General features: G+C 47.5%; 1 protein-coding gene across 2 annotated transcripts in view; it reads right to left on the reverse strand.

The window, feature by feature from the left end:
- The window catches only part of LOC137432703 (polypeptide N-acetylgalactosaminyltransferase 18-like), a 331,095-nt gene that overhangs the window by 83,645 nt on the left and 223,442 nt on the right, over positions 1-24,008 (reverse strand). For both annotated transcript variants that reach the window (XM_068124832.2, XM_068124831.2), the window contains exon 6: positions 17,274-17,388. In XM_068124832.2, coding sequence (XP_067980933.1) covers positions 17,274-17,388 — 115 coding nt within the window. The remainder of the gene's footprint in view (positions 1-17,273; positions 17,389-24,008) is intronic.

The following is a 24,008-nucleotide window of genomic DNA, read 5'->3' on the forward strand; positions in this document are numbered from 1 at the left end:
ACCTCGTGGCCAATGGTGGTTGAAGAGAAAAACCGACCAAAATGCGGAAGGCAAATGGAAGGGAGGTTTTGGGGAAATTGGAAGGGCCTACGCTTATTTTGTTTGATACAATGCAAAGTCAATCTAGTGGAAAACACATACTTAGCCTACATGGAATAAGGAAATACACTATTTAAAAGATATATCGTGACCTGCGTGTATGTTCTATGAAATTAATTAGGAGGACGGCTGCGACCATTATTTACATTACCAGGATGTTACCATACCAAAACCATACTCTTCACATCCGTTACCCTTCTTCCAAAATTGTTACACTCCTCAAAACCCGTTACACTTCTCAAAACCCATTACACTTCTCAAAACCCGTTACACTTCTCAAAATCGTTACACTATGTTGACCTTTTGGCCTATGTTGATCTCCAAAATAGTTGGTAGTTGAATTCAGTTAACTGATTTGAAAATCCCATTCAAATTTCAAGTCAATCGGATGAAAATTGAGGATTTTAGAAATTCGAAGAAAATGGTTGACCTTTGGCATATGCTGACCTTTTGACCTTTTGACATCAAAAATATATAGGATTTTGTCGGACCACCAACTCTAACATTTGGTAACGTTTCGTGTACATCGGTTTAAAATTATGACCTGTAGGCAAGTATAAGTGAACAACATACTTGTCAAAAAAAAAGTTTTTTTTTCCAAGTAACAAACACACAAACCGAAGTGATCAACATACTTGTCAAAAATATATATATTTTGCCAAGTAATAACGCACAAGACCAACCAATATACTTGAAAAATCTTCGATTTTCACAAGTAACAAACAGACAGACGGGGGTGAAAATAATAAGCAGACAGTCATGTGACAAACAACAGAAGACAGGACGGTTGACATACAACCTGATGCAACAAATTACTCTTCAGATTCCTTCCATGCAATGGGTACAGCAAGATATGAACAAATGAGTCGAAAGGCCTTGCGCATTGCGCTTGCTTTTGCAAACATTCGCATATATAGTTTGAAGTTAGCATGGGATGCAGTGCAGGTCTTCTTGCTAAGAGAATAATATAGTTGAAAACAAAAATGAGTGGGCTTGGACCACTATCTCCCAAAAGTGAGAAGACTACAGCTTGATCGATATATGATCGTTAATGTGCACACTCCACCAAGCCAGAGTTTGCTGTGTAACTCCCTGTTGTGCCAAGGAAAATCAAACAGCTGGCTGCACAAAAGCAAATGCACCATTACAACTACATCGAGATGGAACTTTAAATTCTGCTTCGGTAGGTCATGCACCGGCCGAGATATAGGACACAAAGGTTCACCACCACAAAATATTGTTTCACCAGGTTATGCAGTTAAGAGAATTGGAACGTAAAACAAAAGATGCATGACATACATTCCTTAGGCCAGACAGGCAAATAAGCAAATAATTTAAAAATTAAAAAGGTTACATGATTTGATCATAGAATGTGAAACAAGTATGGACGGAACCTATTCTTACCAACAGTTTCAAAAAGAACAATTGTGATTATCTCTTAGAAAATTCTACCAGCCGGATCAATTGGGCCGACTTTCAATATATGAGACGATTTGAGAAAGAATTAAAACAGACAATTTGAGTTAATCAATACAGTCGAAGCACAATCTGTGACTTCTGATCACAAGTGTTACGGATTCATCACTTCCGTTGCTGTGGTTTTCATCCACTTGAAACATTTCTGGTTCCATGTATTATTACTATTGTGGTTTGAGGGAAATGACGGTTATTGTTGTCAAAAAGTAAAAAGGTTAATGTTTTAAATGAAACCGGAACCGGACGACGACGAAGCGGAAGGAGAAGAAAAAGAGGGCGGAGCGAAAGAGTCGGAGAAGAAGCTGGTTGCTTTGCGGTCTGGATCGAACGTTGTCGAGCAAGAGTCACGTACTTTGGATTTCCTGGGGAAAAAGGATTACTGCGATAAAGTGGTTATCGCTGTGACTGATCATCCTGCGTGTCAGGTTTGGCGTTAGATTCCGAAGAATCATCGCCGGGTCGTTGCGACTCGAGAACGAGCCGTCGGCCATTTTGACTCGCGCGCTTAGCGCGTCGAGCAAACTTTCCTTGCTTCGTCAACCGTTTCCACCACTTTCAGACGTATCTGTGGTGTGTGTGTGCACCGAGGCTTTTGACGATTACTTTGCGGCTCGCCGACTGTGAACAGTGAAAGTTCATACCTGGAGGGCGCCTTTGGATTTCCCAGTCGCCATGAGTGCGCCTTTGTGCCGCTTTAACCGCATGACCCTTTTCTCCGCTTTGGCCGCGTGCGCCTTTGTGCCGTTTTGGGCGGCGTGACTGTGCCTGCCCTTGGAACAAGCTTCTGGTTTCGATTCGACATCGTTCCGATGATCACTGGAGGGGATCGGCTCTGAGCTCGAAGACGGGAATATAGAGACATTGGGGAATGTTCTTTTTCCACTCACTTGGAGCACAGTGAGTTACCTTGTACGAGCTGATGGTACCATCATAGGAGATATATTGATTGTACTCTTGATTCCTATCAAGGTTCTACTGTTATTCTTGTGTGATTTTTAATACAATATTTGTTTGTACTATTGGTGTTTGTATTATTTGCAATTGGTGTGGTTTCACCATTGATTTTTGACACAGGATAACATATTTTTCTGCCGTGACTCCTTTCGGGGCTCGGAGGTACACCGTGACCAGCGGGTCGGGGAGGAGCACGTAATACAAGGCATATTGGAGAGCAAAAAGCCTTTTCCTTTTTTTTTCTTTTTTTTTGTATACAAGATCGAGGCTCGTGAAAGAGCTAACATTAATCACACAAAAAGTCAAACCGACACATAAAAGACAAAATAAGGGGAGCGGTACACAAGATGGGCAGAGAGGGGGAAGGACACAAACACAACATTTGAGAGCAGGGACATCGAGAGAACTGTGGGAGGGAGAGGACTTGGGCGGAGGTTGGAGAGGTATAAAACATATGGGCACTGAAAGGACTTCCAGGAAAGAAGTTGGAATTTCAAAAAAGTGTATCTGGAGTGAATTAGTGGGGATCGAAAAGATCAAGGTTTTGGATGGGGGAAGATAAGAGATGGTGGTGAACAGCTGTTTTAAAGACCTAGAGAGAGGAGTGGGATTGAAGGGAGTGGGGGAATTTGTTCCAGCGGCAGGCAAAAAGGGGAATGAAAGAGTGAAGGTGAGCAGAAAGCCTATATTTTGGCAGTTTAACCATAAGAGGGTTGCTGGCAGATCTTGTGCGACCTGTAGGAATATTTGGGGGACAGAGCACAGAGAGAGCTGGGGGAGCAAGGCCGGAGAGGAGTCGGTAGAAGACAGATAGACCACCAACTTGCCTGCAGCGAGTGAGTGAAAGGCCCTCGGAGTTAGCTTCATCGCAGGAGATTCCAATGATTCTGAAAGCTTTGGTTTCAACAGCGTGAAGCCGAGCCTGGTGTGAGGCAGGAGCACCGGCCCAAAGGGGTGAACAGTATTCCATTGAGCTGCGGATGAAAGCCTTTTAAGTGGTGAGTAGCTCAGGTGTGCCAAGGAAGGACTTCGCAGGACGGAGGATGCCCAGTCGGCGACTGGCTTTGGAGGCCAGCTTGGAAATGTGGTTTTCCCAAGAAAGACCATGGCAGATAGTGAGACCCAAAAGCTTGAGCGACAGAACTTCTTGGAGAGGATTGTTGAGAAAATAGATGGGAGGGTTTTCCAGTCGGTCTTTTCGGAGAGACATAGTAAGAGTGTGAGATTTGTCAGGATTGAAAGACATATTCCACTTGTTTGACCAGTCTGTGATTTTGTCCAGGTCTGCAGAGAGTGAGGAGGCTGCAGACTGCCAATCTGAGGGATGAGAAATGGAGCGGCAGAGAGTGGAGTCATCAGCAAAGAGATAGAGAGGATTTTCCAGAGTTGGACAGATCATTGATGAAGACCAGAAAAAGCACAGGGCCCAGAACACTACCTTGGGGAACTCCAGCCAGAACAGGAATGGGATATGAGAGAAATCCATTCAGGGCCACACGTTGACTAAAACCAGAGAGGAAGTCTGCAAGCCATGCATGGAGATTTCCATGGATACCATAGGAGGAGAGTTTGGTGAGCAGAGTTGGGTGCCAGACCATATCGAAGGCACGTGATATGTCAAGGGAGACAGCTCTGATTTCCTGTTTGGCATTGAGGACATCCATCCATTGTTGAGACAGCAGAGGCAGCATGTCCAGAGTAGAATGACCTGGCCTGAATCCAAATTGATGATCGGAGATCAAGCCATTGGAGAAGAGGAAGGATTTGATATCCGAAGCAATGATGGATTCCATGACTTTGCTGATAATTGGGAGCAGGCTGATTGGTCTGTATTTGCAAGGATCTGTTTTTGCACATTTTTTGTGTAAAGCGGTAATGTTGGCTGATTTCCAAGCTGATGGCAGATGACCTTGAGCAAAAGAGAAGGTGAAGAGAACAGAGAGAGGGTGTGAAAGAGTGGCAGAGCAGGATTTTAGGACCCGTGGGCTGACGCCGTCTGGTCCAGTTGCAGAATCAGAGTCGAGGTTTGACAAAAACTTCTCCACCTTGTCAGGACAGAAGGACACAGAGTCCAGGAGCAGTTGGGTTTGACTGGGTAAGGTGGGAACAGAGAGAGATGGGTTTGGGACATAAGATTTTGAGGCAAACACAGAGTTGAAGCATTGGGCTTTGTCACATGCCGTGTCAACTGTGTAGCCATTTGAGGTAAGGGAGGGGATGGAGGGGGAACAAACACGAGAAATGGATTTGACCAGACGCCACCAGGATTTGGAGGAGGGGAAACAGGTTTGAGAGTTCATTCTTGAGTGTGGAGACTTGAGTGTGAAACTTCTAGTTTCATGACTCATTTTGTACTTTCACATTGTGTAGGATGGAATGACTGTCATTGCTTGAGAACTTTGTCCTGAACCACAACTGTTTTTTTTTTACCTTTTCATCAACATAAACTTGAAAACTCGGTAACACATGGCACTGTCTATATGTATGAGCACAATATAATGAGAAAAAAGCAAGTGCATCGGAAATCGAGAAAGAATTGCTGTGCCGATCCGTTTCAGGCTTTAACGTATTTTAGCTACCTGAATCCAAAGAATCATCGTTGTTTTATTTACTCCACTATGTGAGAAATGAAAAAGCGAGTCGTTAGCAAACACTGAACCTGAAATAAATTGGCCAGGACCAAACATTTCTGAGCTAAGCTTTGATGCACAAATAATTGATGTGACCTTTATTTAGAGGCACGTCCTTGTTGTGTTATACATTGGACCAATTCTTTTTCTTGTGCCTCAACAACAAGAGCTCAAGAGGCTGGGGCCTTGCAACATACTTCATTAAACATAGAAGACATTATGTGTTTTTATTGATATTTGAAAGGATGAGTGCATGTTGCAACATCACAGCAAGGGTATAAAAGTGTAATGCAGTGATTTGCTTGTATGTCAAGCAAAATTGCGATGCTATAAACAACACAGCAAGGCCTGTTATGTGGAACGCACTAACACATGTGACGATGTTTTCTATCTCAGATGAAAATAATGCTGAATCAATGACACAAGCATGCCATATTTTCATTTGTGAGAGCAGGCATGTGGGGCATTCCAAAAGTACTCGGAACGAGATACTCACGATAGTACAATAATGTCAACATTTTATATATATATATATATATCTATATATATAAAACACAGTTTGTGTGTGTGTGTGTAATGTTACCGATAGACTCCTAAACGGAGAGGCTTACGTGCTTGATATTTGACATAGACATGGCCATTGAGCCTGGGACGAACATGGCCAAACTCAAAATATTTGACGATCCATATTTTTTATTCATATTTACCTCAGCGCATTTCAGCGAAGTACCCGCTAATCTCAGCCGGTTCCAGAGCAGCTCGCTGATTCGCTCAGAGCGATCACGTGATGTTCCATTCCCGCCACCAGACTGATTCGCTCAGAGCGATCACGTGATGTTCCATCCCGTCACACGTCACACGTTTTTTCACCTTTTATGCGATCGTGTTTTGTATCGATTTTGTGCGATATGAATTGAATGTCTTTGAAACAGCTGTGAAACGTCTTCCCACAACCCTTCCGTAACCGATTGGAGCAGTTTATTGCCGCACAAAACGAGATCCGCGAAGCGGGTTGGTCGAGTCGTGCTGACCAAGATGGCGACACGGCGGCTTCACTTTTCACGGCGTATGAGCGTTCTATATATTTTCAATTCAGTGCGCCCGTGATTTGTGGCATAGACATGACCATTGGGCCTTCACGGTGTAATTTGTGCGAGGCTTTTGTCCGAGTGAGCTTGAGTCGAGAGGGCGAATGTACGGGTTGGGAATGTATGGGTCTCCCTTCCCCCGCCTGGCAACGCCGGTACTGGAGGACGTCACAGGATCGGTGAGTCTCCAAAATCCGCTTCGTGCTGTTGCGAATATGCAGGACTATGTCGCGATTGTTGTGCTGCTCTCCGACCATGAGAACTGCAACGTCATTGTTGACTGGCCCTCCCCTTCCCTCCCCTTCCCCCTCCACCCTACCCCCTACCCCCGCCACCCTACCCCTCCCCTTCTCCCCTCCCCCTCCCTTTTCCCCCTCCCCCTCCTTTTCCCCCTCCCCCTCCCTTTTCCCCCTCCCCCTCCCTTTCCCCCCTCCCCCTCCCCCTCCCTTTTCCCCCCTCCCCCCTCTCCCTCCCTTTCCCCCTCCCCCCTCCCCCTCCCTTTCCCCCCTCCCCCATCCCCCTCCCCCTCCCCCCTCCCCCTCCACCCTACCCCCTCCCCTTCTCCCCTCCTCCTCCCTTTTCCCCCTCCCCCCCACCCTTCTCCCATCCCCCCTCACCCTTCTCCCATCCCCCCTCTTCTCCCCTCCCCCCCACTTCTCCCCTCCCCCCCACCCTTCTCCCCTCCCCCCCACCCTTCTCCCCTCCCCCCCACCCTTCTCCCCTCCCCCCCTCTTCTCCCCTCCCCCCCATTCCCCTCCCCTCCCCTTCCTCCCTCCCCCCTCCCTCCCCCCTCCCCTTCCTCCCTCCCCCCCTCCCCCTCCCCCCTCCCCCTCCCTCCCCCTCCCCCCCCTCCCCCCTCCCCCACCCCTCCCCCTCCCCCCTCCCCCTCCCCTCCCCCCTCCCTCCTCCCCTCCCCCCTCTCCCACCCCTCCCCCCCCTTCCACCCCCTCCCCATCCCCCCCTCTTCTCCCCTCTCCCCCTCCCCCTCTTCTCCCCTCCCCCCCGTTCCCCTCCCCTCCCCTCCCCCGCCCGGCAATGCCAGGTACTTCTGCTCGTAAGAAATACAGTATTTGTGTATGGAGAAATCCAGTGTTGCTGCCATTTTGTCCAATTTCATTAGCATTAGGCCGAAAAAAATACATTGCTGGTCTCTGGTCAGACCAAAGTTCCAGAATTGATGCGGCAATGCGATTTTTTTTTTGAAAAGCATCGATTGCACATATAAAGGTGTTGTTTTTTGTGTCCTCATGCGTTGCGGTCCTCCTCAACTGCCGTGGCACCGTCCAGAGAGAAATTAAAGACAGTCAATGGGACTGGTAGGCCTTTTTGTAAATAATGAACACAAGCTTAAGTTATTTTAAAATGTATTTATTCTGAAAATCATTAAGTTCTTCAAGCATACGATAGACTGCCATTTCGTTCTCGAGATCGCCTCGCCGTACCGTCAAACATCCGATCCGATGCGTCGATCGCGTCAACACTGCGCATGTGCAAGTGGTCTAACAGGCCGATGGTCTCCCACGATCTCTTCTCCCAGTCCACCAGATTATCACAGACACTTACAACTTCATGACAAACGAGATAGGATCCAGGCCTAACTAAAGAGACCATCCGCAGCTCTCTAGGCCTTCTGAGTTGCTTCACACGAACCCGACAAAGAATGTCTTCGTTTCAATAAACTAGGGCATGCCCGTACTATATATACACAAAGAATTAAGTTAAGCACCCCTACACAACGAATTAAGGTAAGCACCCCCTAATATATATTCTTTGTGTATATGTATACATTGGCATATATTCTAAGGTATGTGAGATCAAATAATGATTGGTATGACATTAGCAATTATCCATTGATGAAATTGAGTGATCAAAGTGAAAAAAAGTGATTGGTTGAGTCAGTGATCCGATCACGTGGGTCCTACACACGTTATTGACGCAAAGATCGCTAGAGGTCTTCTCAGAACAATGACTGTACGTTAGAAAACATAAACGTCATCCACACTGTCCGTGATGGACCTATAGCTCCATACTTAAATTGAGGTGAAAATATGCCTAAAATTCCCAAAAAATTTCACCTTAAATTATTCAGAATAAAATATTGAAAACGGCATGATTGTTATGTTTTTATGTGACCATAATATCACTTCTCCAGAAAATATAGCAATATCATGGGTATATTACACTGTTTTGACGACAACAAACTTGTAATGTGCGAGGTTGTAAAAAAACGGGGGGGGTGCTTAACTTAATTCTTTGTGTATATATATCTAAAATTATATCCCCCCCCTCTATTTACATGAAATGGTTTTGGTCCATTCGCAAAGCCAAAGCGAACGGCTTGCGAGTACGGTGACAATCCCCCCCCCCCCCCCTCTATTTACATGAAATGGTTTGGTCCAAAGCGAACGGCTTGCGAGTACGGTGACAATCCCCCCCCCTCTATTTACATGAAATGGTTTGGTCCAAAGCGAACGGCTTGCGAGTACGGTGACAATCCCCCCCCTCTATTTACATGAAATGGTTTGGTCCAAAGCGAACGGCTTGCGGAGTTTGGTAAAGAAATCGCCATAGCGTGCACAAACGCGCAGGAAAGCGAAAGAATCGCAAATTAGTTTTAATTAGTTTTAAAACATAGTTTAACGCCAACATAGTTTGCCAACGTGAAATAAATGAATACGCTCTCAAATGTGCCGTCCGAGGCAGAGTCTGTTCGGCACGTTCGGCACACGTGATAGCTCGCTGCTCTCTGATTGGTTGAATCGTTTTTTGGACATAGCTCGGTAACTACTTGTCCGATTAATATGAAACCTTGAAAAGGCACATCCTCGGGTCCCCAGCAATATACCTGGCAAGTTTAAAGTATATCGGACCCGTGGTTGTCGAGAAACAGCGGTCACAGACAGACACACGGACATACACACAGAGATTACTGGAATTATAGATAGACTAGGGCATGCCCGTACTATATATATGCCCGTACTATATATCTATCTAAAATTATATCCCCCCCCCCTCTATTTACATGAAATGGTTTGGTCCATTCGCAACGCCAAAGCGAACGGCGAACGGCTTGCGAGTACAGTGTTACGTGGTCCTCCCGGTAACTACCTGGTCTTGGTGACCCCCGGACCGTGGGAGGGACCCCGCCAGAAAGATATATGGTTTATACGCTTTCGTAACGCAATCAATATGAATTCCGGTCAAGAAGAAACCCCACACCAAGGATCCGGAATAATCAATAATATATTCACTGAGCCATCAACAACCATCAACAATGCACAATCAATATTACAACCATGTGAACTCATCTACACAAACTCTAAGATGGCCATCTTAATCTTATACATTCCTCACGTGAGCCCCACTCCTGACTCCCTCCGTGGTCAATGTCTCTCCTCTCCGCACACGGGCGGTTGAACGAGCCCCGGGCGGACGTGCTCTAAACGTGCCGTCTCGGACTGGGGCCGCGGCTGCAGCGCACCTCCTTGCCAAGCCACGGGGCAAACCCAGCGCGGCGTCCAACGTGCGCGAGGCCCCAAGTGCGGACCCGTACGCGTCTTTGTAGACGGGGCAAACTGTCCCGGACGCTTGGTTTCGTGCACGAACTCACAGTGACTGGACGTGTCCAAAGGTATTTACCGCCCAGGTAACTCCTCTCGCCAGACGTTTCGCAACGGCGCGTTTTCCGCGCAGCGTAAGGTCGATTCCACCTTCTCGTCGTCGCGGGGCGAGGAAGAAGAAGCCTTTCTTTCCCTCGTGTCTTTTTCCTCCGTTTTCCGTCACTTCCGCTTCCGGCCACTTCCGTTTCCTGCCACTCTTTCAGAAGGGCTCCTGACCCTCCAACCACAACAACTACACAACAACTTAATATACTACACACGGAAGCAAAGACCTGCATGGTAATTTACATACATTCCTCTAAATATGTAACACTCCCCCCCTTCAAGAAAGAAAGTTTGAACCCAGCGAAAACTTTCTTTGCCGGCCAATTTGGAGAAACAAACCAGATAACTCAACCCCCCCACATTATCAGTTCCCCCCGGGCACAGTTATCACTTAAAAATAAAGCCAGTTAAGCCACTCGATAGCACTTTTCCGGGAGGCCAAGCCGAGTATTCACTACATGGATGCCTTTAGGAACGCGGAGTTCACGGTTAGTCCGTGCAGGAAAGTTCTCTACATGGGCGCCTTGAGGAACGTGGAGTTCACGGTTAGTCCGTGCAGGAAAGTTCTCTACATGGGCGCCTTTAGGAACGGCGTTCACGGTTAATTCGTGTAGGAATCTTGGCTCGGCGGCTCCGCCGCCTTCAGTGCTTCAACTTCTCAGAACGTCCCTAATAATTAGGGTGGGACCACTGGTCCCTGTAGTCCCCTGAATACCGGTCTTCTTCTCGGCCACTACTTTGCCAATTCTTCCTTCGGGAGCGGCCGTAACTCAGGGAGCCTCCATAATAATATTGACTGCGGCCACCACCAAAACTACCGCCCAGTTGTCCTCTCCTGTAGACCTCTCGACGCCTACGAAATGCCTTCCCTACTGTTATGGTCCGACCCTCCAAATCCTTGCCATTCCAATTCTTCTCTGCCTCTCTGGCGTCTTTTGTGCTGGCAAACGTGACAAAGCCGAACCCTCTTGACTGTTGCGTTTCCCAGTCTCTTACCAACCGCACTTCCACCAGCGGCCCATATCTGTTGAAGACAGAGGTCAGAACTTCTTCCTCTGTTTTGAAGTTCAGTCCCCCTACAAATAACTTGGCACTTTTGTCACCATCCCGAGCTGGTGTGGTGTTATTTTCCCTGCTGGGCTCTTTCTCAACCCTCAGGTTACCATAAACTTGACCCCCGGCCAAATCATTCCCGAGAACCACAGATACACCCTCTACAGGCAACGTGGCTTGTAAACCGACGGTGACCGGTCCTGACACCAAATCGGACTCCAACTGGATGACCTGAAGGGGAGCACTAACACCGCCCCCGATCCCCTGTAAACGAACACTATCCCCCGTTGCCGTCTCCTCGGACCATGGCAAAATGCCTTCAAGCATTAAAGATTGATGGGCCCCTGTGTCTCTCAATATCCTAACCGGTCTCCGGTTAGTCGAGGCTCCATCCAGTGACACAAACCCCTCGGAAACAAATGGTTGGTAACCCTCTTGATGGCGATTTCTTACGCTAGCCATCGCATTCGGAGTTGTAATAGTCGGACTCCGCTCTGGGTTGTCCCTTTTCATGAGGTAACAACTGGACATCAAGTGTCCAGGTTTTTTGCAAAACGCGCAAGTAGGCCCGGAGGAAAAACTCGGGGTCTGCCTCGGGCCCCCCGAGCTATAAGTTTGTCTTGGGCCCGCATCCCTCTGATTTCGAACCGGTGGGGTATCATAGTTGTCCCCATAATCATCTCGAGGCCGCCGCCATGTATGGTCGTTCTCCGCACCTGCTGTTCCCCACCTCCCCTGCGGAGATCTAGGCGAGGAGTTAGGTTCGTGGACCCCTATTCGGTGGGTTAAGGCATAATCATCTGCCATGGTGGCTGCGTCCCACAACTTTGGTACCTTCTTTTCCTGCAGGTACACTTTGATGTCCTCGTGGACACACTGCTGGAATTCCTCCACCAGGATCAAGTCCCGCAATGTCTCGAAGTCTTTCCCGACTCCTTTTGACTCACACCACCGATCAAACATGTTTTCTTTCACTCTGGCAAACTCCACATGGGTCTCACTCTCCCTCTTCCTGGCATTCCTGAATTTTTGCCTGTAAGCTTCCGGAACCAACTCATAGGCCTTGAGGATGTGCTTCTTCAGTACCTCATAATCTGCACATTGGTCCATTGGTAGCGCCGAATAAATTTCCTGAGCTTTCCCCACCAGCACACTTTGTACGAGTATGGTCCAGGCCTCCTCCGGCCAGTTTAATTGTCGAGCCACTTTCTCAAAGTGTGGGAAGAATTTCGCGACTTCCTTTTCACTGAACGGTGGAACCAGCCTCACATGTCTGCCCACATCCCAGGTTTTCTGGTGAGGTGTCGACCCCGTCAGCAAGGGTGGTGCCTCTCCCCGTTCTCTCATTAACTCCAGCTCCTTGACTTTGATTTCTTGCTGAAGCTGCATGTCACGTTCCTTTAATTCCCTTTCCGCTTTTCTCTCCTCTGCTTCGAGGTCCCTTGCAGCTCTCCTTTCCTCTGCTTGTTCCTTTTCTCTTCTTTCCTGGAGTTCTCTTTCCACTCTCCTTTCCTCTGCTTGTTTCTCTTCTCTCCTCTCCTCTGCTTTCCTTTCTTCTTCTGCTCTTTCCTTTTCTGCTTTCCTTTCTTCTTCTGCTAACCTTTCCTGGAGTTCTCGTTCCACTCTCCTTTCCTCTGCTTGTTTCTCTTCTCTCCTCTCTTCTGCTTTCCTTTCTTCTTCTTTTAACCTTTCCTGGAGTTCTCGTTCCACTCTCCTTTCCTCTGCTTGCTTCTCTTCTCTTCTCTCTTCTGCTTTCCTTTCTTCTTCTTTGATCCGTTCCTGGCTCCGTAATTGCAACTCCAGTTTCCGGAGCTCCACGTCTTCTGGTTCTTCGGGTAGCCACTCCCAGGCTAACTCGTCCCATGTTCCTAATCCCACCATAGATTGTATCACCGTGGCCTGCAACTCTGCCTTCCTCAAATTAGTTCGGACCTCCAAGTTAAAATGTTTGGCCAATTTCAAGAGATCCGACTTTAGCAACGCTCGGAACTGTGCCTCACTCGGGGTTACCCCAAAGTTCTGTGCCACAAACGCCATGGTGCCTATCGTTAACACCTGTTAACCTTCACCCCAAGACTTTCCCCAATTTCTCAAAAAAAAATATTACCAATTAATAATTAATTAATAAATTTTAATTACCAAAAATATTATTATTTTATTATTTTATACACTTTTAGATCCCGGACGTAGACCCAATTGCGAAACCGCAAATCGTAATTTGGACGAGCCCCCAATTCTGTTACGTGGTCCTCCCGGTAACTACCTGGTCTTGGTGACCCCCGGACCGTGGGAGGGACCCCGCCAGAAAGATATATGGTTTATACGCTTTCGTAACGCAATCAATATGAATTCCGGTCAAGAAGAAACCCCACACCAAGGATCCGGAATAATCAATAATATATTCACTGAGCCATCAACAACCATCAACAATGCACAATCAATATTACAACCATGTGAACTCATCTACACAAACTCTAAGATGGCCATCTTAATCTTATACATTCCTCACGTGAGCCCCACTCCTGACTCCCTCCGTGGTCAATGTCTCTCCTCTCCGCACACGGGCGGTTGAACGAGCCCCGGGCGGACGTGCTCTAAACGTGCCGTCTCGGACTGGGGCCGCGGCTGCAGCGCACCTCCTTGCCAAGCCACGGGGCAAACCCAGCGCGGCGTCCAACGTGCGCGAGGCCCCAAGTGCGGACCCGTACGCGTCTTTGTAGACGGGGCAAACTGTCCCGGACGCTTGGTTTCGTGCACGAACTCACAGTGACTGGACGTGTCCAAAGGTATTTACCGCCCAGGTAACTCCTCTCGCCAGACGTTTCGCAACGGCGCGTTTTCCGCGCAGCGTAAGGTCGATTCCACCTTCTCGTCGTCGCGGGGCGAGGAAGAAGAAGCCTTTCTTTCCCTCGTGTCTTTTTCCTCCGTTTTCCGTCACTTCCGCTTCCGGCCACTTCCGTTTCCTGCCACTCTTTCAGAAGGGCTCCTGACCCTCCAACCACAACAACTACACAACAACTTAATATACTACACACGGAAGCAAAGACCTGCATGGTAATTTACATACATTCCTCTAAATATGTAACAACAGTGACAATCCCCCCCCTCTATTTACATGAATGGTTTGGTCCATTCGCAACGACCACAGAACCCCCCCCTCTATTTACATGCAATGGTTTGGTCCAAAGCGAACGGCTTCCGGAGTTTGGTAAAGAAATCGCCATCTATATCTAAAATTATATCCCCCCCCCTCTATTTACATGAAATGGTTTGGTCCAAAGCGAACGGCTTGCGAGTACGGTGACAATCCCCCCCCTCTATTTACATGCAATGGTTTGGTCCAAAGCGAACGGCTTCCGGAGTTTGGTAAAGAAATCGCCATCGCGTGCACAAACGCGCAGGAAAGCGAATGAATCGCAAATTCGTTTTTATTAGTTGTAAAACATAGTTTAACGCCAACATAGTTTGCAAACGTGAAATAAATGAATACGCTCTCAAATGTGCCATCCGAGGCAGAGTGTGCCCGCCACGTTCGGCACACGCGATCGTTCGCTGCTCTCTGATTGGTTGAATCGTTTTTTGGACATAGCTCGGTAAGTAATTGTCCGATTAATATGAAACCTTGAAAAGGCACATCCTCGGGTCCCCAGCAATATACCTGGCAAGTTAAAAGTATATCGGACCCGTGGTTGTCGAGAAACAGCGGTCACAGACAAACGTACAGACAGACAGACAGAGATTACTGGAATTATAGATAGATGACAATATCCAGCCGATTCGATTCATGACGTCACGGCACACAAAACTACTCACATCATTGGAACGGCTGGTTGGAATCGGCCAACATAAACGTAGTTTTGTAGGGGAGAACCGTGCGCGAACGTCGATACCAATGGCGACCCTCACAGACCCGTATTTCCCGAGATAGCGGGCCGGACCGGCAACAACAGGCGCGCTGTTGTAGGTACCGTTGGAAATTTGAAAGAAAAAAAAAATTGTTGACGCGCAGGGTCAAAATCGATGCGCGCGCTGACCAGAGACCGGAAATAGATTTTTCTCGGCCTTATCTTAAGTGATCAATAATCTGCTGTTGCTTATGTTGATGGATGTCCAGAATTCGTATTTGATTGTTTATTACCCTCGCCAGAGCAGAGGGTATTGCATTTGAGTCCGTTTGTTACTTGCCAAAAAAAAAAAAATTCACAAGTATGCTGATCACTCCGGTTTATGCGTTTGTTTGTGTGTGTGTTTGTCTGTTTGCTCACTTATACTTGCCTTTAACAAACATATGCTCACTTAACACAATTTTAAAACCAATCTTCACGAAACTTCACCAAATGGTAGTGTTTGTCGTCCGACAAAATCCTATATATTTTTGAGGTCAACATCGGCAAAAGGGCCAACATCGGCCAAAGGTAAACCACTTTTTTTTTAATTTCCAAAATCCTCAATTTTCATCCGATTGACTTGAAATTTCAATAGGATTTTCATATCAGCTAACTGAATTCAACCACCAACTATTTTTGAGATCAGTATCGGCCAAAAGGTCAACATAGGCCAAAGGTCAACAAAAATTCCAAATTTCTAAAATCCTCAATTTCAATCCGATTGACTTGGAATTTGAATGGGACTTTCATATCAGCGAACTGAATTCAACCCCTAACTATTTTTGAGGTCAACACAGGCCAATAGGTCAACATAGGCCTGAGGTCAACCACTTTTCCGAAATTTCTAAAATCCTCAATTTTCATCCGATTGACTTTAAATCTGAATAGTATTTGCATATCAGCTTACTGAAAAACCACCACCAACTATTTTTGAGGTCAACATAGGCGAAAAGGTCAGCATCAGCCAAGTTTCTAAAATTGACAATTTTCATCCGATTAACTTAATTTGAAGATTTGCATATCAGGTCACATAATTCAACCACCAATTATTTGTGAAGTCAAAAGGATGCTCTACCGAGTGCCATTCTACTTTGTTCTATTTTACCAAGTGTCGCTCTATAAGTGATTTTTCATTTGTCTGTTTGTCTGTCTGTCTGTCTGTTTGTTTGTTTGCTTGTCCACACAGAATAAATATGATTCTCTCTGCAAACGTTGGTCAGTTGACAGAAAATTTTCACCATAGGTGCACCTCTACATGTATAATTTTTTTAATGATAATTATGACGTCATAGGTAACGTGGTACGGGCGCCATCTTGGAAAAACCGAAAAACTTTGCACTTCTACATCCCCAAAAGCACTGAATAGAAAAAATTGACATGGCTCATTGTAAAGAACTCTCCATGGGGAATAACATATGTTAATGATGACGTCATATGTACTTCCATTATGACTTCATAATTTGACAAGTACAAAACGTCATCCAATTAAGATGAAATTTCTTGAGCGTCATCTATGGATAAATTGATGGAGAAAAAGAATAATGATGACATCATCGGTCACGTGATTCGGCCACCATCTTGGGGAAAAAAAAACAAAAAAAGTTGCACCTCCATATCTCCGAAAGCACTGCACAGAAAAAATTGAGACATGGCTCATTGAAAAGAACTTTCCATGTGGACTAACATATGTTAATGATGATGTCATAGGTGCCTCCATTATGACATCATAATTTGACAAGTACAAAACTTCATCCGATCAAGAGTAAATTTATTGAGCATCATCTAGGGATAAATTGGTGGAGAAAAAAAAAAAGAATGACGTCATCGGTCATGTGGTTCGGCCGCCATATTTGTTTTAACACAAAAGCCTTATAAACCACCGAAAACAAGTCCTGGCGAGGGTCTGCAATCTCTGATTGCTCTTTCTAGTTTTTATATTGAGCTTTTACATTTTTTGGGGATTGTAACCAAAATGTGTAGCCGATGAAATCTAAACTGAGTAAGGATGGTTGAAGTAGAAACTTCGCATGCCAGCGAAAAGAGCTGTGAAAAGAGCTGTAATGACCTTCATCTGTGAAAATGTATCATAACAGAGAGGTCGCAATTCCAGAATTATTAACAATCTCCTGTATCCCAGCATCTCATTTGTCAAAACCATTCTCTGGAGTCTAGAGCGTATAACCAAACTTGACTACCCTCTATTCGGAATGTCAAACATAGGCACCGACTTTGCTGCACATAGAACAAGATGCTGGCATCATGTACAAGACGATTTCAAGCTACAACAGGCACCTTTGCCTGAAGAACAGCTCTTGACTGTGCTTGAAATCGAAGTACTTTTATGTTAAAGCCACTCATGGTGAAAGCTATACAAATGCCATTTATGCTGCGTGCTAGCCAGAGAAAGATGATTTATTTTACCCTGAGGCTGAGCTCCACGTTTTCACCTCCATAGATCTCCATACCCTCGTCTAGAAGGCCAATCTCTTCAAAGTATTTGCGATCAACGATGAAGCATCCCATGAGTGATGGGCTCCTACAAAGAAAAGCAATTATTTTATATTATCATTTAGAGCAACACCAAAGTCCAGATGGATCTCAAAACTCAAATATGCACATTTTTCTATAAAGCTGTTTTGGGGGGGGGGGGGGGGGTTGTATACAAGATCGAGGTTCCTGTAAGAGCTAACATTAATGACGTTTTAAAAAAAAATGGCCACACAAAACATACAATAAAGGGACCGGGAGACAAGATGGGGAGAGAGAGGGAAGCACACAAGTACAACAGCGGAGAACAGGGACATCGGGAGATCTGTGGGAGGGAGAGGGCTTGGGGGGAGGAGGCAGGGGAAAGAGGGGGGGAGGAAGTGGGAGAGGTATAAAACACATGGACACTACTAGGATAAGAGATGGTGGTGAACAGCTGTTTTAAAGACCTGGAGGGAGGAGTGGGATTGAAGAGAGTGAGGGCGTTTGTTCCGGAGGCGGGAGTAAAGAGGAATGAAAGAGCATCCCTTATTGTAAGCATCTTCCTTTTGGTGAGCAGATAGTCTTGATTTTGGCAATTTCACCAGAAGAGGGTTGCTGGCAGATCTTGTGCGACCCGTAGGAATATTTGGGGGACAGAGCACAGATAGAGCTGGGGGAGCTAGGCCGGATAGGAGTCGGTAGAAGACAGAAAGACCACCTAGCTGCCTGCCACCTACCTGCCTCTAAATAATAAGAGCAGGTGTGTCAGTGAGATATGGGTTTCAATACTAGAAACAAAAGAAAGTATTTGGATTTTATCCACGATTCTGTGGTAATTCTTAGAATAAGTCTAAAAAAAAATTGAAAAACCCAACTACAATAACAATGAATACCTAGCTACAGATCACTTCAAGCAACAAACCATGCGCCCATACCATACAAAGAAGCAGGGTGGGCTGTGTTTGTGATTGCAATGGACATAAAATAAACATGAATATCTTGCTGTCTCAGGATAAAAATAAGTGGTTATTCTCATTAACATGATCTATAAACAACTTTGGCGAAGTATATACCCCCATCCCAGTAGAGACCCGGTCCTTCATTGGAAGAGTGCGACTGAGATAAATTATGTATATATATATATATATATATATATATATATATATATATATATATATATATATATATATATATATATATTGTTGCGGATATGGGATTTGGCCTCCATCCATATCCGCTTGTAAATATTCCCCTATTTCCCCAATTATCCCCAATCCCCCATTCCCTAGTCCCATTGTCTGTAAACAACACTCTGTAGCCCCGACCTTCCCCTTTTTCCCCCATTAAATGTCGTGCCCAGGTCCACCGCATCTCACGTAGACAACTTTCGGACATCTTGCTAGTTATTCTTAGTCTATGTCAGTTAAGGACTCGTTTCCATTAATTCTGACTCTTCGTTGCACCAGAATGTGATTGTATGGCACCATTAGTAAGTTTAGGACCTCCCAATACCTCCCCGCATCTCTTCCTCATACAACCACAACAACAACTACAACAACAGCGGCGGCGGCGCGGGGAGTGTGCGTCCTCACTCCGGCTTGGTTAGCCGCCATTGAACATGTGCTCCGACGGGGTTACCACGCAGGGGCTCACTGTCAGCTCCTCGTCAAGGGCGGAGCCCAGTAACCCCCCGCACCCAATAAGAAGCGGCGGACCGATTCCATCTGGGGCGGAGCTAACGAGCCGAGGGCGTGTCACTCCCCACGGGACATGCGCAGGAAGACGGAGGTGACGTCAGATGCGCCTCAGCTACGAAGAAGAAAGGACGCCACCTCCTAGTGCTGAGAAATACCTCCCGGCATCTCGGGACCGGACCGGGTCGATTCTGCCCCTGAGCCAAGGTGCACCTTGAGCCATCGAATGCCTGCCCTTCCTTGCCATCAATCCCTGTGTAAGTCAGTCTTGTCCCGTTTGTCTGTTGTCTGTCGGGGATAAGATAAGACTGTGTCTAAGTGCCCATCTTTCTGTGCTTTACCTCTGACCGTGTAATCTACCCGTTTCTGCATCACCAATATTATATCCTCCTCCGGAGGTCTTGAGAACTGTACCCCTTGTGTCGTGTTATTTAACCCAGCCGTTGTGTCCTTTCCATCATTGATTTAGCATAGCGCGACTTAGTCAACGTTCGAGTGGAATCGGGTAAACTGTGCGAACACGGCGGCCATTCCGCTCGGCCCATCATAACATCTTAATAAGTCGTGTCCGTAACAATTGGTGTCGGGAAGTGGGATTGGACCCGGAGCGCGTTTCACGCGCTCGAAATTATAACGGCGAAATTTGATTGTGTTTTACAAAAAAAAATAAAAACCCGAATTTTGAAAGTCGCGCTATGGCGGATCAAGACGGCTGGGTTCCGGTAGAGGAGAGTGAGGCAGGGTCGATCCAGGACCAAATTGAGGGACATGAGGGACATGAGGAGAGCGAAGCAGTGAGGGTGGCAGGTTCGCAAAATAGCGTCGTCGCGCACGAGGTTACGGGCGCGCAAAATGGCGCCTCGCACATGGCCACGGCGACCGCGCCCGCGACCGTAGTAGCGCCACCGGTGGATTTGAACCTTTTTTTATGCAAATGAAGGCCCTTATGGACAAGAATAATGAAGAAGTGAAAAACAGTATGGGGGCAATGAGGGAGGACATGGGGGCCAATAGCCAATGGTTAGAACAAAGGATGGGGTCCAATAGCGAGAAATTGAGGGAGGACATGGGGGCCCAGATCGGAGGGTTAGGGAGTAGAATAGAGGGATTAGACAATAGATTAGGGGAAATACAGGAGGGGTTAATGGGGGTAGAAAACAGAATGGCCGTTCAGGAGAATCAAATGGAAGGGATGAAAAAGGGGTTAGAGGGGTTAGAAAATAGTATGGAAGGCAAATTGAGGGGCATGAGGAACCAAGCGGAAAGGGAAGTTAAACAAATGGGGCAGCAGATAGAGGGGGTCAGAATGGGGGTAGAAACTAAACTGGATGCTCACAGGGAGGAAATGGAGCAGATGAGGGTGGCATCTGGGCAGGAGATGCAAGTGATGGGAGAAGAGATCAGAAGAGGTGTGAGTGAGGAGGTCGGAGGAGTGCGCGAGGAGGTGAGGCACTGTAAGGAGCACATGGAGAAGGAGGTGAGAAAGGGGACTGTAAAGTTACAAGGGGGCATAGAGGACCTGACGCAGGAGGTGGAACAGCTGACGGAGGGACAAAAAGGACTAACGGAGCAGGTTCAAAGGAACACTGCGGTACTAGGAGGGTTAAAAGCGACACAGAAAGAACTAAAAGACGACTTGATAGCAACAAAGAGGCAATGTCAGATGGTACGTGAGGGACTGACAACGAGGTTGGACGAGGTGACAGAGGTAATGGAGACGAAGGACCGGCAGGTGAGGACGCACATGGAAACGGTCAAGGTAGCCTTGGAGGACGAACTTGAGGAGACGTACCGGGAAATAAAAGAGGTGAAGCAGAAATTAGAAGAAGTGGAAGAAGGGGTGAGCGAAATTAAGAAGCGACGGAGAGAGGATAAGAAAGAGATAAAGGAGGAAGTAAAAGAATTGGTCCAAAGTCTGTGTTCGGATCGTGATGATGTGCTCATTAACCGGATGAGGGATTCGCAGGTGATGGAGGAGAAGCGAAGAGGAAGAGGACCCGGTGTAAGTGGTGACCAATATGGTCGTGCGTATGATGCGCCAGGTGATTTAATGAGCTTGGGGGTCGAGATGGACCCGGGTGTTCGTGAGAGGCCGTTGGTGAAGTGTGCGACAGGTCTGGTGTGCGAAAAAGGAGGTGTGCGAGAAAGTCCGACTCTGGGGTGTGTGAGGAAAAAGTGCGTGCCAAGGAGTGAGGGTGCTGGCGAGAGTGAGTCGGTCGTAGCGCGTGTGCGAGGGAGCACATGGAAGCGCGTAGTGAGGAGTGTTACGGAGGGTGTAAAGGGAGAATGCACGCCTGTGGCGAGTGTTACAGAGGATGTAACGGGAGAGGGTGCGCGAGAAAGGTGTGTAACGGACGGGTGCATGAAGGGTGAGTGCGTTGTCAAGAGTGGTGGTGAGAGTAGTGAGAGTGACAAGGAGCGTGAGTTGGTTGTGACCGGTGAGCGAGGATGTACACCTGGAATGGAAGGATGAACACCTGGAATGGTAGAGCGTGAGTGGGAATGCACGCTGGAATTGGTAGTGAGGCACGTGGTTGGGTGTGCGAGTGAGAGCACACCTGTGATTGTCACAGAGGAGGTGACCGAGGAGGGGGCGCGAAGAGGTGTGTTGGTGCGGTGTGCGAGCGACGAATGTGTGCCAAAGTGTTCGGTGGTCAGGTGTGTGACCAAGGCTGTGAGTGGAATGAGTGTACCTGGGTATGTTAGAGAAGGTATGACGAGGAGCATGGAAACGGCTGGATGTATGAGCAAGAAAGGGGTAGCGTATGCTTGTAAGCATGCAGGTGAAGCATCGACGGTAACCGGGCTCGAGGTTAGAACGACTTATAGCCGAATCGGGCCCTCGGTGCGCGTCGGGCAGCATCGCGTGCCGCGAGGACCAGCGGGGATCCGAACCACGGCGGTTTCGAAAGAACCGCCGTACGCGATCTACGCTGTGCCTCGCTTGGAACGGCCGCGTCCGGGCTCCACTAGGCGGAGCGGGCAGCCCGATAGGAAGGGTCGTCATGGCGACCACTTTCTATTGAGACATGCCGGCAGGTCGAGATCGGGACATTGGATGGCTCCACGCCGAGGTGGTGCGTGGGATCTCGGCCCGGGTAAGCCCCCGTCCCTGCCACGAATGCGGGACGTATCCAGCCGCTGGCACAAAACAACCCGTATTCATGGCTTGGCTGTACGCAGCCGAGCTTTAGAAGTAAATTGGCGCACCGAGAGGCATTAGTAAGTAGACTGTAATGATGAGGTTAGTGTTTTGGACCCAAAATTAGAAGAAAAAAAACAAAATTTGATGATTGGCAAAGGATTGGCAGTAATGATTGGCAGATGATGAGTAGTGATTGGCAAATTTTTGATTTGTTGAAATTTGATGTGCAAAATTGGTAGTGGGAGATGCCCGATGTGGTGGGATGGCAAATCCACCATCCCTCACAGAAGTGGGGCAAATGCGCTATAGTTTATGGGGTGTATGGCAGTGAAAACTAGCCCGGGTGGGTTAGGATATATCGTGTGTAGGGATCTAGCGAAGATGACATTAGGTAACGTTAAGGTTTAGATAGTGACTGATACCTGTAGTGGGGACGCAGGTAGATTAGAGTAGATGATAATGACGTGGGAGCGCAATAGTTTAAAGGGACGACAGGGAAGCGCAAGTTTCAGAGGGGAGTAGTTAGCTGAGATGATGCCGTGTGTTTGAGGATTGAACAGGTGTGATTGCACAGGTGTGCAACTGAACAGGTGTGTGGAGCAGTGTGGAGCAGTGTGGAGCAGTGTATGAGTAGTGAGTGTTGTGGATCAGCGCGAATGCGCTTGGGGAGAGAAGGGTGCAGGTGGCACCAGGTGTGAGAGCACAGGTGTGCAAGTACAGGTGTGTGGAATATATGGAGCAGAGAATGAGTGGTGTGGAGAGAGTTGGAGTCAGTGGTACGGAGTGGTGTGCATGGTGCGAAGGTGTGGATGGGGGAAGAGTGGACCCCTTTCACGAGTACCCGGGGCGGGTAGTGTAAGTGTTAGGTAGAGGGTATAGGTAAATTGTGGTTGGATATTGGCATTTGTGGTGCGGTTGCAGAATGGTATTGTGGATGGGTGCATTAGTGTGTGGAAATGGCTGGGCGTGTAGCCTGTTAGTGTGTGTAGTTGGTTTGGGCACTCCACCACTGTGAGGATGTCGGCCAGGTGAGGCTGCAGGTGGGCTCTGGGAGCCGGTAGAGTTGTGGATGGGGCCCGAGGATCCGGAGGACGGACCCGGGTAGCCCAGTGCCAGAGAGGGCACCGAGTGGGGAGAGCGCCAGAGGGCCTTCCCCAGGTAGATAGGTTAGGGTAAGGAGCGGGTAAGCTCGGAGGCAACTGCAGTGGTGGAGGTGTGCAGGTGGGTAGACCTGCTGGGAGAGCTACACGTCGCAGCCCAGAAATTGTGCGAGGGCACCGGGAGATGAATCGGGGGAGTGAGACCCCAAATTGAGAGGCACCACAGTTTGGTCAATGGGAATTGGTTTTTAGAACCCATAGTGTAAGTTGGCAAATGGATTGGCAGGGAAAGACCCCGGGTAATGTAAAGTTGTTAAAGTCATTTAGGAAATAGTTAGGATTGATGAACCTGTCGCACCATACGCAGCCACTTACCTGAGGTGATGATGATGACTCCACACCTGTGTTCCCTTGTTCTGTGTTGCAGGAAATGAGAATTGCTGTTGGATTTGTGAGACGCATCACGACGTGGATGAGACATTGGGGTGATTCCATCTCTCCCTCCTTAGGAGGGACTGATGATGAATTGGTGATGGCAAATTTTGATGTTGAGTTGGAGATGGCAAATTTTGATGAGAGTTGGAAATGGCAAATTTGATTGGTTAGGAGGGAGAGAAGACGAATTTGGTTTATGGGAGGAACGGGAAAGACAGTAGGGATGTTTGTTGATTTGTAAAGTAGATGTTTATGGGTAGTGTTGTGTTTTGTGGATACAGTAAGGGGTAAGGGAGGGGCAATGTAGGTTACC

This window comes from Myxine glutinosa, chromosome 8 (assembly GCF_964187855.1).
Source record: "Myxine glutinosa chromosome 8, kmMyxGlut1.1, whole genome shotgun sequence".
In the NCBI taxonomy this organism is placed as follows: domain Eukaryota; kingdom Metazoa; phylum Chordata; class Myxini; order Myxiniformes; family Myxinidae; genus Myxine; species Myxine glutinosa.